Here is a 16,753-nt window from a genome sequence, read left to right on the forward strand (position 1 = left end):
TGGCGTAGTTTTTAAGAATGCCGTTGGAATTGAATTGAACATTTAAAATCAGTGAGATTCAAATTTTGTTTTTACAGGAAACGGAAATAAAATAAATATTTGTGGTTAAACGAACGGAAAGTAGGATTGCGACCATATCTAATAGTTTTTTAAATCACGAAATATGGAAAAAACAATAACTACATACAAGAAGAAAATAAGTAAACAAAGAATTACATATAACATGTTTCGAATGTTTTTCGTGAAAAAAAATTGTTTGGGTTTCTTTATTGTCTGTGGAACTGGCCTTTTGGAAAATTTAAATACAAAATTAAATGAATTACTCAACCATAATGGGAGACAACCTAGAACCTACTCTATCTACTCAATCTCGCTTGGAACTAAAATAAAACCAAGAACTAGTTTCAGGAATTGTGTTTCTTTATAAGGATTTATAGAAATCTATATGAAGTGAAAATAAAATAATATTGGGGATTTTTGGAAGATTAGGAGCAAATAAGATTCAGTTGTTGTTTGGAAAAGAGCAGTAAGACTACTAGATTCTAATTATTTTAAACACATACGCTATCACTTCAGTTTTTAATTGAAAATTAATTTAAGAAGATGAAATAAAAGGAAATTCTTTCATAACAAAAAAATTGCACTTTTCATAGTAATCAGCGTTGTTGTGAACGAAAATGCAGTGCGTACATTTTTTTTCGAAGCTTTCGGACATAAAATTGAGCCTTAAATTTCACTTACAAAAATGTTCTTAACAAACAAATTTCAATTGATTAATATATTTAATTTTAGAAAGTTATTGCAATGAGTCCGATTTGTCAAATTGAAAATTTTGGCATTTCTCAACGTTTCAAGGTCCTAGAATAGAAATAAAAGATTTTGTAGAAATATGTAAGTGCGTGCGTGTGTTTTTCGCGACGTTTTTTCGTCGTCCATAGCTCAAGAACCAGTAGAGATATCGACTTCAAATAAATTTTGTTATACAGATAATAATGCAGAAAGATGCAAAAAAGGGCCTTCGCTCTGACGAAACGGCTGTTTTACAGCAGTCGGCTTGACTCCAGAGTGAAGTTTCGGGTGTTCGAGCGGCAGTGTTTACGGCGCTGTACCGGATTATATCGAACAGCCGAATCTTCTTTCGTGCACTACTATTCCAACGAGGTCCTATACAACGGGGCTCGCATCAACAGAATTGACAATTTCTTGATAAAACTAGTTCGAGGTCACATTTGCAACACCTATGTCTTCGATCAACAATTTAATTTTCAGGGCGTTCTATCCGAACGACGATTATGTAGGAAGTGCACGCTTGAGCGGATTCATTCCACTAGAGGCATTCTTCTTTTTAGATAGATGCTGTCCGATACAGGATAAATTGGCAATTCCGCTAATCTACCACGTCAGACGACGAAGCTTGGATAGGCGACTTCTGTACAATCGGGACGTCATGGCACAAGGCGGAGCAGAGCTCCTTCGGTTCATTAGGGCTGTGTCCGAACGGGACCGAATTGATAGGGTGAAGCAGGAGAACCAGTTTTGGTGGCTTCAATCGGCACTTGATAGTGGGTAGTCGGGATGGGGTTTTAAGCCTTGGCCGGCTTACATTCTTGTTTTATAGGTTTAGGGTTTGGTTTTAAGTAGATTAGGAATGGTGGCACAAAAAAAAAACACACACAAAAAATAATAAAAATATACACAAAAAAATACAAACAAAAAAAGACAAAAAAATAACATGGAATACAAAAAAAATAAAAGAAATCAAAATCTGAAAAACAAAAAGCGATAGAAAGTTAGATTTGCTGCTGTCGTTGTTCTAGCTTTAAGTAGTTAATAGGTAGAATAGTTAGTTTTAGTTAGCTTTAAGTTTTATATTATGGACCTTATTTTAAGTACTTTTAAGTAAACATAAAAAAGGATCTTGATATTAGTTTTTTTTTCAAATTTTCTAATAAATACAAAAATAAATAAAATTTAAATTGAAAATAAATAGATCTTAGGGCAGAAAGCCATTAGTATTAAGTGTTATAGTTTGAATTAGAGTGTCTGTATGGGACCAGAAAGTTAGTTGTAAGTTATGGTTAATTAGGCTAGTCTTATGAATTTTTGTATAGCTTTAAGATGGGCTTAAGAAAAAATAATACAAATTAATTAAAAAAAAGGTTCTCAAGAAACCAGGGTTTTTTTTACCATAGCAGTTTATAAAGATCAGCATTTTGGTTAACCCTAGACAAACAATTATATTTAAAAAATATCCAATTAATAGTTTTTTTTTTATAAATTTAAAAAAAACTGAAGAAAAAAGATATGTCGACTTAAATATCCTTTCAAAACTTTGACTTAAATCTAATTTTTTCTTATGATAAATATTGCTTTGAATATTCGATACATTTTTTGAAAAACCGAATTGACAGATTTCTTAAAAAAAATAAAAACCTACAAATAAATAAATAAATGTTCGTAAAAATTGATTTTCGACTCAAATGTTTTTTCAAATATTAAAAATATTAGTTTGAAACTTATTTTATCTGACATGAAATATTGTTTTCGACATTCAGTGAATTTTTGACAAAAATTAAACAGTTAATTTTTTTGTAAAAAAAAAAATAGAATCTACAAAAACAGTACGAGCAATTGGAAAAAAATTATGTTCGATTCTCGATATCACGAGAACAATAGAAGGTATTGACTTCAAATCAATTTCATTCATCCTTTTAATTTTTTTAAAAATAATTCAATTGACAACTTTTTTAACAAAACAAGAAAATCTACAAACCTTCTAAGCAAGACAAATCGACAGACAGGAAAAGTACCATGTCTAACAAATACTTATTTACTAAATATTTTACGCCATCCTTATGTAAAATATTTTACTAAAAAAAATACCGATCTTAAACTCTGGTTACAATATAAATGTAAGCAACCCCGGCTGATTTGTACAGTTAAATAAAAATAAATTAGGACTAGTGACTTACAAATTTCACCCATTCCTGTGTGCAGGTAATTGCAGGGATAAAGGGGACCTACAGTTTATATGCCGAATCCGAACGGCTAATTTGAGAAAGTACTTTTTCATGACAAGAATTACTCTTGGAGAATTTGTCAATTTCTCGCTAAAGTCAGTCAGCAGGGATCGAAATCAAGACCTCTCGCCTGACAGTCCAACGAACTAACCATCATGCCACGGACACTAAACTTAATGCATTATAATTAAAAAAAAGGAGAAATGAAAAAAAAAAAAACAAAAATGTCGATAATTGTCAAATGGTAAGTCAGTATATATTATTGCATTTTACAACTTATAAATGTTAATACATGCGATGCGTGACAAACAACTTGATTGTTTAACGATGAAGTCCACATACATATGTATGCCAAAAAACATGTTAGTGTCTTGTATCTGTGCAAAAATTGTTATTGAAATTTTAGTATAATCAGCCCCTTTGACGCAAGGAGTGGGCTTGCTAAATCCATTGTTCATCGCCTTGAATTTTTAAATAAAGGAAGGTTTCACAAAAAAATAGAGATGTACCCCAAAATCTTCATCTCTTGCAAATCGATTGGATTATACCCTCCTATTAAATCTTCTCTTAGTAAAGGCTGAGCTCTATTTGTCATAGGTTTTTCATATTTTCTTTCAAACATCCATATTTCAACCGGAAATCGTCATCCTTCATGTTCAAAGGATAAAACCGAGTTTTATACTGCTTTGGCATTTTTCTTCTCGTAGTTTAGTTTTATATAAAACTAATCATCATAAAAAATCATTCACAAATTCATAAAACCATCCATATTTTATGAAAATTGTGCAAATATTTCTTTTAATCTCCTTTTTTGAAATATCAAAATGTCATTAAGGTGGCAAAACGGCTTTTGCTCCTAAACCATGTTTTATCTTAATCTAATACTTATTTATTTTCTTAATAAATAAACTTTTCAATATTACAAATTTCGGAAAAACTTTACGCCGTAAATAAAATTCGAGTTAATAAATAAGGATGTCAAGATATGTGTAAAGCTCTATTTAATAGTTTTGCGCAGATTTCAAGAAACATTGATTTTTGAATTAATAATTTAAGGATTTGACAATTACTTGGGCTCAAGGCCAAAATACAGAAATAGAACCCCAATTGCTCTTTGGAACCGATTAAATCTATTTAAAGTGATTTTTTGTTAATGGCGGATAGCATATTGAAACTTCATTATTGACAATTACTAGAGCGGGATATTTAATGCTATACAAAGCAAATTTTGTGAAGGGTTGCATTAAAAATTGTGAAAGGGTTGTTGAATTTAATAAAAAAAATCGTTAAAGATTTATACATACAACTTATCAACCGTTGTTGAATCCTAATTGTTATGTCTTTTAACGGATTCGCACGAATGCATTTAAATTCCTACCTTAACACAAATCATAAGAAATAAAAATACATCTTGCAGATTTTGAAAGGAAATACCTCAAAAAGTTCACCTGTTTTTTTTTTTTTAATTTTCAATCAATGTATATGTTTTGTATAAAGATGTGTGGGAAACATTAAAAAAATTGTATACATATTATTTGTATGTCGGCCTAGACCTAGAATTTCATTTCAATTAATTGATCAATTAAAAGTCAATGTAAAATGCCTTTTAACTTTGTGTAACACTTTCTTTCGCTTTTCGTATACATGAAGATAATTCATACCTTTAAAAAACCGACCTACATTTGTACACAATATTTACATAGTTTTCAGTAAGCAAATTAATCTTTATAATTTAAACAAAGCTACTCGTATGTGTATCACATTATATTCTATATCATTACAATATGATTGAAAAATTTCTTAGATATTCACCTTTAAGAAATATGAATCACCTGTTCGAAATTAAATAATATTATAAACAAATTTTAATAGAAAGATACAAACAATTATATAAATGATATAAACAATATTACCAGCTGACCCAACAAACTTTGTGTTGTCATATAAATAGATTAATATCGAGTAATTTAATCCTACAAAAACTACGACCCATTCATTCATTCGCTAATTTTTCCTCAATAAAAGGAATTCCAAAACTGCCTACTGAAACACTCTTTCCATGTGTCGCAGAACCCAAAGAACTTACATTGTGCAAAGATAATTTCATGATTTTATCTCTTATCAAAATGATTTAATTCTAAGAATGCAATATTTTATATTATTGTCTTATCTTATCAATTGACCATGGGTCTTCAACGTAAAGTACACATCACTTAGATCAGGGTTGCATTACAGAAATCTAATCGTAAAATAGATAGTCTGAGTAGTCAAAATAGTTCTACAAAGTGTGACTAATGTACCCTTCTTCTAAATATTTTGTAGATAAACTTCAAACTATTAAATTACACAATTTTATTAATAAAATTCATAATAACGGGTCAAACGTCTTTGCTCTTATAATTTATAAAGGGTGTTTTTTTAGACGTGTGGTTTTCAAGAAGAAATTAAACGCATATAATCCATTGTTATGACAAACAATATATGTTTATTACAAAGATAAGTATTTATCATTTAGTTTTAAAAATGACCAAAATAAATTCCAGTGGAGAAGTCCCTTTTTTGCAATTCTAAAGAAGTAGCTCAAATCAAAACGAAACTGAGTATACATCAAGTGACAACTGTCAAAAAGACGAACTCCGAAAAAAATATTGCTATATTGAAAGCTCACGTCTAAAAAACCGGGTTAAGTACCCTAGTCACAAAGAAAAAATCCCCAAATCTAAAATCTCCGAAACCAAAATACCCAAATCCAGAAATCCCAAATGTTTGGCGCAAAACATAATTTCTTAGATATACTCAAAATATGGTGGATCTGTGCTTAAGGTTTTTGATTTTGGGAATAATTCAGTACAAAGTAAAGTTGTGTTTATCTTTTTATTCAACAAAAACATTAGAAATTGATATTATCTATGTTTTTTTAAAATAAGAAATACATTTTGAATTCATGGTATTTAATAAACAAATGAAACAAATAATTTAGCATAATACATAGCATGATATAATTTTAAAAATTCAATTTTTTCAACTTTTAAACGCCTTTTTTATTTTTAACTTCTTTTATGTTTTCACGCTCGATTTTTCCAATTGAATTTTTCACCGCTGCTTATTTTCTGACTTGTGGTAAACACATCCATCATTTCCGATTGTAGGACAAAATTCCCAATCCGTGTGTCCCAATGTCCATGCTTTCAAAAATATAAAGTCCCGATTTTCGAAACTGATTTTTATTCGGGTTCATGTTTTCTTTTTTTCCGCATCCAGAAAACTGGTTTTGAACCAGAAGTAAAGGTTTGAAAAGTCGTAATCTTCTGACCTTTTCCTTAGCTCCGAAAAGTACACTTAAATGATGAAAACAAACATGCATTGACGGAGTTTGAAAAAATTAGATTTGGGGATTTCGTTTGTGGATTAACGGCATAGGGATGTCTGGCATTTAATAATGATTTTGGGACTTTTTAAAAGTTTGGGAATTAAATTAAAATTTGGCTAATCATATGAATTTGGCAACTCTGAAAAAGTATTTGACAGCGGAAAGTCAAAACAATGTTTTTTGGTGGGTTGGTTGTGATTTTAGTCTCATTAATTATTTTCGATAGTTAAACAAAAAATGATATAAAACCTGACAAATTTTATCATATGCGGCCAATTTTGTTTGTCTTTTTTCGAATCATTTATGATACTTGGCAAAATGATCCAAAATTGTAGAAAATTAAAAACATTTTTATCTTTTGCCAGTAATAAACAAAATTTGACAGCAACTGAAATGACAGCTGTCAAATTAGTGACCAATTGAAGTTTTGCATTAATTTAGTAATACGCGAAAAAGATTCCATAGCTGTTTTTTAAATATTTTAGAAATTTTTCTTGTATTTTTCTTGTCCAGAAAATATATTTAAACTCTTTTTGAGCCATTATGCATAAAATGTCAAAATAGAGAAAACAACCCTTTTATTTATTCGGCCTTTTTATAATAACTCACCTCACACCGACCATTCAATTTATCTTTGATATTTCAATTACAAATAACAATTGTTGTTCAATATTAGAGGTGGAATATTCTGTGTGTGGTGTGCTTTCCTAAAGTCATTACCTTACCACATGAAATACGAAAATGAGCCATCTTACTTATCCTGAGCTTTTGTCGATTTTAGTTAATCAAAAGAGCTGCAACAGTTCGGACGTTTCAAGTAAAATACCTAATGTTAAATTCACGGAGTAATACATTCAAAATATTTTGATTTTCCGACTGCGTTAAAAAAATTGATTAGATAAAAAAATAAGTCATCACTTTTTCGTATCTTTAAGAAACACACACCGCGCGCCGTTGTGCTCTTAAGAAGCGCATAGAACTCTGTGATATCTAATTTAGTGTAAATCATGTTTTTATTTTCGCAACGGTTGTCTATGTTATCATTTGACCGATTATTATTTTTAAATTATCAATTTTTTGTTATCGGAATTCTTTCACTTCTGTTTTGTCTTGGCATGCGTTTCGTTAGTGCAGAACCATTAGAAATACCGATCTGCTGTCCCGTCGGCTATGTTTTGGTTGACATAAACCAAGGAATATTTCGATCCGAGAAATACGAATGTATGCCTGCGAAAAACGCATCCCACATTGATTTCCGATGGGAATTTTTCGAATCCGAGATAATTCATGGCTTCCGAATAAAAACGGTTAACAAATCAAGTGTGCCTCAGTGTGATAATCAAATTCTCGTCAAGTTCTCCGAAGAGGTTAACCTCCAGCCAAGAAGTTGTTTAGTTAAATTATACGGAGCCATGTATGCCATTTCATGTCCCTATAAAGATGACAAATTCATCTATAAAGTGAGTGTGATGAGGAAGTGCTGTCCTGTCGACTATATTTATGAATCTGCATTGAAACGATGCATCAAAAAGAATATCCCCCTCAATTACTACGAAATCTTCTTCGATCATCCCGTAGTTTTGAATGACAATCAATTACAGTGTAAATCGAGTCAAGCTATTGTCGAATATAATCTTCGTTATAATGATTTTAAATTCTATAATGGTTATCTTTTGATTAAGTTGCTAAATCAAAGATTCGATATTGATGAATTTTGTGTGGAAGGTGTTGTGGATAGTAGTGAAGTGGCACAGAAGACAAGTGTTGCGAGTTTTCGAAATTCATTGAGATTTCTGGTACGGGTTTGTGATCGAGAATCGATTTGTGATCGAATACCTTGTATTCGAAAATGCTGTGAAGACGGTCAGATTCTGACGAAAGTAAACAGAACGACGATGTGTAAACGAGATTCAACTGACGTTAGTTATCACAGCTTTGAAAGTTTCGATTTAAGTGGGCATTTTGATAAGCCATCGGGTAAGTTGTTTATAGAATGTACGCAAGTATATGACATAAGTGCATTATCTTTTTTTAATTATTAAAACAGTGAGTGTAGCCTTGCAGTTAGATATGGCTAGAAAAATGAATGAAAGCAAAATAAACAAGCAAACAATGTCGTTAAGTTCTTGTTTATTAATTTTTGGTTTTAAAAAAACACAAATATTTTTGTTTATTTTTTTGATAAAATATAATTTGTAAGTTTGACAAAAAAATAATTAACGATTTTATCTATAAAAAGACCTATTTCTTAACCTTTCATTTGTCAAAAGACCTTTTTAACCTTTTCAGTTGTCACAGAGAATTCCCTCAAGGATTAAATTTAATTAAAAGAAATATAGAAAAGTTGAAGTATATGCCTATTGGTGGTTATAAGCGAAGAACCAGGGTGATTAGTATTTGATGAGAACTTTTTATTAATTAATAGAACGCAACTTGTCACAAAAGTTTCTGAAGGCAATTTAATTTGAGGGCAAAAATATGAAATCATTTTCCTATGTGACAAATAAATGAATGAATGACGTTTCATAAAATTATAAAAATTAATTGAAAGGAAGGCTAAAAATAAAGTTGAATATTTAAGATGCAATTTTTTCATTTACTGGGGTTATGAGAATTAAAGAAAAAGAAAAGGATTTAAGTGAGGAAATATGATACAGTTGACAATTCTGTAAACATAGGAACGTGTTAAACAATATGTGTGTTTTCTATTTTTTCACAAACATTAATCCCAAATTATAACCTGTAAGATTATAATTTCTTCTCAAAAATTTTCGAATTCAAAATAGAAAAGAAGAAAAAATTTTCTACGAAATTAAAATCACATTTTTATTTTAACAAATATGATTAAAAAATCATTAAAAATCAAACCAGCATAAAAGTGTCCGTACGTCCGTACGTTGGCGACGTTTTTTTCGTTGTCCATATCTCAAGAACCAGAAGAGATATTAGTTTCAAATAAATGTTGTTATACAGATTAAAAGGCAGAAAGATGCAGAAGGGCTCTCTAGAATATTGCGTAGGTGTTTTTTACCATGGCAGTTTTAAAAAAAGATGAACATTTTGGTTAATTCTAATATCTCATGAGCCGAAAACGCTAGAGACTTGAATTAAATTTTATATAATATGTTCTAACGTGATACCAAACAAAAATATTTAAAAAAAATCAATTCACGGTTTTTTTATAACTCAAAAAACTGAAAAAAAAAATAAGCTGGGATGTGACCCACCCTGATAACTTCCCATCCCGTCTGTTGAATTGTCTTGCTTTAAAGTTTGTTGGTTTTCGTGTTGTCTTAAAAAAGTTGTCAATTGAATTATTCTTACAAATTTTAAAATTACCAACAATACTTTTCATATAAAGAAATGTATTTTAAAATTACCAACAATATTTTTTTTTCATATACAGAAATAGTTTAGTTTGAAAATCTAGTTTTGTTAAATAGATTTTTAGTCAAAAACGAAAAATAACGTTTGAACATCTGGTAAGATTTTGAGAAAAAATCGAATTGACAATTTTTTTTTACAAAAAATAAAAACCTAAAACATAGTTAATGATGTTCAAATGGTAGACATGTGCATTCAAGAGGACACAAGCGTCCATAGGTTTTTTCCTAAAACCAACCTCTGTCTATCAACTCCTACTCTCACCTCCACGTGGTGAACATCGGGTGCCTAGTACCTCAACTGGAGATTGGGTTCCAACCCCAGTGGAAAGTTGTTGGGGGCAGCAAACGAGAGAGGTGGGGAGAGGTGTTTCCACTAAGGCACCTCTCCCTATCCAGACGGCAGCGGAGGAATTCCCGAGATGGAATCAACGGTGGCGTCTACAGTTCCAGTAAGGTTGAACTACTTAGTGAACACCTTATAGGGCTTCTTCGACTTATTCGGAGCCCAGGCCTGTAAGGAGCGGTTTTATCCGGCTCCCCATCCTTGGAGTTATACTTAGGATCTGGCCCTCCAGGTTGGAGGTTGTGCGTCGGGGTGACTTCCTGGCCACGTAATAGCTTTCAAAGTTGCGAAGCACCAACAAGCCTCGGATACGGACGGATTTACTGTTGACAACCAACGCAAACGAATAAAGGACAACGAACTTCGGATATGCACGTGGAATGTTAGGTCCCTTAACAGACCACGTGCGGCCGAAGAATTAGCGGAGGCCCTAGAACGATATAAAGCAGATATCACCGCCATCCAGGAAATACGATGGGATGGGCCGGGCAAAAAGAGGATGAAAAACTGCGATATTTACTATGGTGACTGCTACCACGAAAACCAACAGCGCTTATTTGGATGCGGATTTGTCATTGGAGCCAGACTTAGGCAAAAAGTCTTGAGCTATAGGTGTATCAATGAGCGCCTCATGACCATACGCATCAAGGCTAAATCCGGCAACATTAGCCTGATATGCGCGCACGCCCCCACAGAAGAGAAAGACGACAACACCAAAGATATGTTCTTCGAGCTCTTAGACAAAACATATGAGCAGTGCCCTAGCTACGATATTAAAATAGTCCTGGGCGATTTTAATGCCAAGCTAGGAAGGGAAGACATCTTTGGTGGAATAATCGGGAAGAACAGCCTGCACGACAACACTTCCGACAATGGATTCAGGCTCATAGATTTTGCTGCGGGGCAAAACGTAATGGTAGCCAGTACGCGTTTTCCACACCTCAACATCCACAAAGGAACTTGGACTTCTCCAGATCAATCTACCGTCAACCAGATTGACCATATTGCGATCGACGCCAGACACGCTTCCAGCATCATGGATGTACGAACTTTCCGGGGAGCTAACATCGACTCGGACCACTACCTCGTTGTAGCCAGGGTAGCACTTCGGATTTCCAGACCCAAGGCAAAACAGGGAGGTGCTGGGAGAAGATACAACGTCGAACGGCTACAATCGCCAGAGATCGCCAAATCCTTTTCCGACCGAGTGACAAGTAACCTCTCTCGAAGTTCTCTGCCGCCAACACAATGTATCGAAAACCAGTGGCAACATTGCCAAGATGCAATCAGAGAAGCCGCCTCTGATGTGCTGGGTTTCAAACAGCCACCAACAAGGAACCCCTGGTTTGATGAAGAATGTCGGCAGGCAAATGCAGCCAAACAACAGGCACGCAAAGCGGCGCTGCATAAAAGGACGAGAGCTGCTCGTGAGCTCTATGAGCAGAAGAGGCGAGAGGAACGCCGACTTTTCAGAAGGAAAAAGAGAGGGCATGAGAAGCGTGCGGTCGAAGATGTTGAGAGGTATAAAAGTAGGAATGAGGTTCGAAAGTTTTATGAACAGGTGAAACGAAATTCACAGGTACATAAACCTAGAACCGAAGGCTGCAAAGACGAAAGTGGAAACATCATAGTGGAACCGCAGTCAATGCTGAGGATATGGAAGGACCACTTCTGCAGACTGTATAACGGCGACGAAGAAGTGAATCCCGCTGTCAGGCAGGATGACCCATTCGATATAGACGACGAAAGCCAACAATCCCGTCCTCCCGACTTAGACGAAGTAAAGATTGCCATATCTAAGTTGAAGTCTAATAAAGCCGCTGGAGCAGATGGCTTGAATGCCGAGCTCTTTAAAGCAGCTGGAGATAAGTTGGTTAGGAGCATGCACCAACTTATCTGTAAGATATGGTCGGAAGAAAGCATGCCCGATGAATGGAACCTCAGTATTGTTTGCCCGATCCTGAAAAAAGGAGACCCTCTAAACTGCACCAACTATAGAGGAATAAGTCTACTTAACATCGCCTATAAAATCTTCTCTGCCATAATATGTGAACGTCTAAAGCCCATCGTCAACAACCTGATAGGTCCTTATCAGTGTGGTTTTAGACCAGGAAAGTCCACAGTTGATCAAATATTCACATTACGGCAGATCCTGGAAAAAACTCAAGAGCACCAAATCGACACCCACCATCTTTTCATCGATTTCAAGGCCGCATATGACAGCATCTACAGGGACGAGCTGTATAGAGCCATGTCTAGTTTTGGCATCCCTGCCAAACTCGTCCGTTTGTGCAGGATGACCATGGAGAATTCACGCTGCTCCATAAAGGTTGGAAACAACTTAACAGAACCTTTTGATGTCAAAAAAGGTTTTAGACAAGGTGATGCGCTGTCATGCGATTTTTTTAACATCGTGCTTGAAAGAATAGTGCAGAGCTCACACGTCAACACTAGAGGCACTATCTTTCAAAAGTCTGTCCAATTACTGGCATATGCTGATGACATTGACATAATCGGAAGAACTCAGCGTGATGTCAATGGGGCTTTTGTGAGTATTGAGGCAGAGGCGGCAAAAATGGGTTTAACGGTTAATGAGGGCAAAACAAAGTACATGCTGTCGTCTAGAAAGGACATACAACACCGACGTTTTGGTCAAAACGTCACAATCGACAGACGTACCTTTGAGGTAGTCAAGGACTTCGTCTACCTAGGCTCCGCTGTAAACGCAGAAAACAACACCAGCGCTGAGATCAAACGCAGAATAACTCTTGCTAACCGCTGTTTCTTTGGACTAAGAAAGCAATTGAGTAGTAATGTCCTCTCTCGAGGGACCAAAGTGTTGCTATATAAGACCCTTATCATCCCCGTCCTGCTATACGGTGCAGAAGCATGGACCATGACAAAAGCGGATGAAAGCACCTTGGGTCGCTTCGAGAGAAAAGTTCTTCGTGTGATCTACGGTCCCGTATGCATCGAAGGGGAGTGGAGGAGAAGATGGAACGACGAACTATACGGGCTGTACAGCGACGTAGACTTAGCAAGAAAAGTAAAAGTCCAACGACTAAGATGGCTGGGTCACGTAGAGCGCATGGAAACCAATGCTCCGGCCCGGAAAGTCTTCGAATCCGCACCCACAGGACAGCGCAGTAGAGGAAGACCGCGGATCAGGTGGCGCGCACAAGTGGAAGGTGACCTCACCCAACTTGGAGCGCGAAACTGGAGACATCTAGCTAGGGACCGAGCTAGATGGAGAAGTTTGTTGGGTGAGGCCCTAGTTCACACAGGACTGTAGCGCCACCTTAAGTAAGTAAGTAAACATATTTAATAAAAGGTGGTAAAAATTGATTTTCGACTTAAATATCTTTTCAAAACTTAAAGATATTGGCTTTTAACTACTTTTATCCTTAAGAAAATGTTGTTGTCAACATTCAGTAAAATTTTGAAAAAAAAATCGAATTGACAGTTTATTTTACCAAAAAATAAAAACAATAGTAAAACTTGGTAAAAATTTACTTTCAATATAAAAATATTGCCTTTATTCGTTACCTGAGTTATTTTACTCTCCCTACACAACTCAATTTAACAGAAATGTAACAATCATAAAAATTACTTTTTTCCCAACAAAATGGTCAAATTATTTATTTGAACATTTTCAATCATTTACCTACAACTTTCCAGTAAAATATCGTAAATTTATATAGTCTTAGTGTTTTTAATTAAATTATAAAATTGCTCTTCTTCAAATTCTGGGAATTTTTATAAAAATTAAAAGGATCTTGCCTTTCATGATTTTCACTGTATACCAACATAAACAACATTATGTTAAATTCATTAAAACTTAATCTAAACTCTTAAGCTATGTAATAAACAAAAAATACTTTTACCATTTTTAGAGTACTTTACATTTGAGTATAGAACCGTTTTCGAGTTAATAAACATATGTACAATTTTCAGGTGCAACAAGAGAATTAATTTAGTGTTTCCATAAATATTTAATAATTTGTATTAAGTTTTCTAAGAAAACTGAACATTGATTTGTTATTAAAACCTTTCTAGATGTTTATGTCATTATTTAAAAGAATTTAAGCCATCCAAGGCATTAAAGTAATAAAATAATTGTTTCCAGTTTCTTTTGTATGAAAAAAGGAAAAGCAGTTGATGTTTTAAGGAGTTTTCAATTGGCTATTTTAACTCAAAACGCTTTTTTAACAACTTATATAGTTCTTAACAAATTTAGGACTGTAGTGGGACCATTGAATTCTTGAAAGGCATTCTATAGTGTCAATAATTTGTTTTATTTAAAGATAATGTTATTAATTTCTACAAAGTTAACTGTCTGATTTTTTAAGCTTCAATTGATTTTAATTATTCTTAAAAACCCTAGCTTTTAAACGCATCAAAGGGAAGTTACAATTTACCCGATGAGTTCTTCTCAAAACATCCACGTGTAGAAATTACAAATAATGTTCATACATTATTTTTGGAGCGATTTATTTTTTTCAAAATTAAGTTATCATTAACCTAATACATTTGTTCGGAGAATAACGCATTTAGCTTTTTCTTCAAAATGTTTAACTATAACTCGAGTAGCAAATATTTTGAATATCTAGGTCTTATCTTTTTAGATATAGATAACCATGCTTCCAAGAAGTAAACAATAAAATATTGTTATACCTGATGGCAAACATAAATCAATGTTTAATATTAATTAATGAATAAATTCAAATACAAATATTAAATGTAGGAGTTATAGGTAATCTGAAGTTTCATACTTTTTCGAAACAAAATCTCAGCTACTATAAGTTCAAAAGTACAAACAAAAAAACAGTTGTTCCTGAAAAATCATCACTTGTTAGTCATTTTCAAATAGAGAAGCATTATTTGATTAACGATTATGCCAATTTAATTATTATAATATACTATACATACGAATATCTAAATTTATTCATAAATATTGTTAAAAAAATAACAAATATTTATAAATTTCGTTACCCATAGAAGATTCCATTTTAATTTGTTTACTTTCGCTAAGTTTGCTGTAAGCAAGCAAATCGGTAGACATGTGAGTTCGTCTTGTCGTGTTATATGTATATTTTTTTCCCTTGAAAAACAATGCAAAAATTATTCAAATATTTTTGAATACGAACATCGGGAAAACGGAACAAAAACATCTAATTTGATTGTTTTGGTTTGGCTATTTTTATTTTATCTATAAACATTATTCCATACATACGAATACCTAGGATTTTATGAATTTACTTTTCATTTCTGATGCTTAGCTCAACGAAGATCAATATGAGAAAATGTCTAACAAATGACGTTATAAGTTTAGAGTAATTGATTTTTAAGGTTGGATTGTCTAGATTTTTTTCATATGATTTTATAAGTCTTAAGCTCTTTTTCTGTTTTATTCATATTTTGTTGATTAATTTTGAAGATGTTTGTAAATAAAATTTTCTTTTTTTTAAACATTTTTATTGATTGTTGAATATGCATATCTTCAAAAAATGTGGTACTCTGAAAGTGAAACAAAAATTTCTCTTTTGAATAAGATTATTTGTATTCAATTGTAAACTGAAAAAAATTCCTGAAAGTATCGTGGGTAATTTTGTTTAATAATCAATGTATAACCAATCTTAAATTTATGAGGCTCATAATTTTAATTTAACGACAATGCTTTTAACACCAATGGAAATATCGTCAAAACATTGTTTATATTTTCTATCGTTTTTACTTTACTTGCGACATATAGAAACTATATGGCAAGTATTGCAATCGTAAATAATTTCGAATTCGAGTTTTTAAGCAAACATGATATTACGATGGTAGAGAAGTCGAAAAAAGTGGATCCCTTGATTCAGTCCGTCAATTTGTCTTTTTTTTTTTTACACTTCAGAATTTCAGAAAGTAGTAAGCTTATAGTAATAGATTTTATTAATGTGCCTCTGAACTTTTTTTCTTAACTTGGCTTCTTTCAATGAAAACAAACATTTTTGTATTGTTCCAGAAGGGTACTACCACATAACCTATTTGTTTTTGCTTTTAAGTTTATTCTAGAACTAATAAATCGATTTCAATAATTTTTTCTGCACAAACTCGTAAATTGTCTTAATACCACTTCATGATCGAAACTAGTTGCTGGTTTTTGGAATTTAAAAAAAAAATATTTTTTTTTCCAAATTCGATTTCCCGAAAATGGATTAGCATTTTTTAACAAAATTTTAATTTAAAACGTTAGTTAATAAACACTATAAAACTGCGTACTAAAAATAGTTTTAAAACCAAATTAAAAAAAAGTTTATACAAGTTTTTTGAAAAAAAAATTATAAATTTATATCCAAGTTCTTTTGATTAATTAAATGGCTTTTAAATCTTTCAAGACAAATTTATTTTACAGGCAAATTTTAAAATTTTGAAACATACGTTTAATTTGTAAACATAGTTTTTAGATTTAGGAAGAAGTTCGTGTGACGCAGTTTAGGTCTTACTTCACTTTTGTAAAGTGTAATGAAGATATTTTTCAAAAGTTGGGCTTATTACACTTAAGCAAAGTAAAATAAATCCAAATTGGTATTTAAGGGGACGGCATACTCCTCTTAAATATATCACCGTAAAAATAAGTTTGTCTTATTTC

At 32.7% G+C, this 16,753-nt stretch overlaps 2 protein-coding genes across 3 annotated transcripts in view; one reads left to right on the forward strand and one right to left on the reverse strand.

The window, feature by feature from the left end:
* LOC129949726 (tetraspanin-6-like) overlaps positions 1–16,753 on the reverse strand; it is a 332,660-nt gene that overhangs the window by 152,585 nt on the left and 163,322 nt on the right. The gene's annotated exons all lie outside the window — the stretch shown is intronic.
* The window catches only part of LOC129949714 (G-protein coupled receptor Mth2), a 30,274-nt gene continuing 20,710 nt past the window's right edge, over positions 7,190–16,753 (forward strand). For both annotated transcript variants that reach the window (XM_056061342.1, XM_056061343.1), the window contains exon 1: positions 7,190–8,367. In XM_056061342.1, coding sequence (XP_055917317.1) covers positions 7,398–8,367 — 970 coding nt within the window. In that variant the 5' untranslated portion in view covers positions 7,190–7,397. The remainder of the gene's footprint in view (positions 8,368–16,753) is intronic.

This window comes from Eupeodes corollae, chromosome 3 (assembly GCF_945859685.1).
Source record: "Eupeodes corollae chromosome 3, idEupCoro1.1, whole genome shotgun sequence".
NCBI lineage: Eukaryota > Metazoa > Arthropoda > Insecta > Diptera > Syrphidae > Eupeodes > Eupeodes corollae.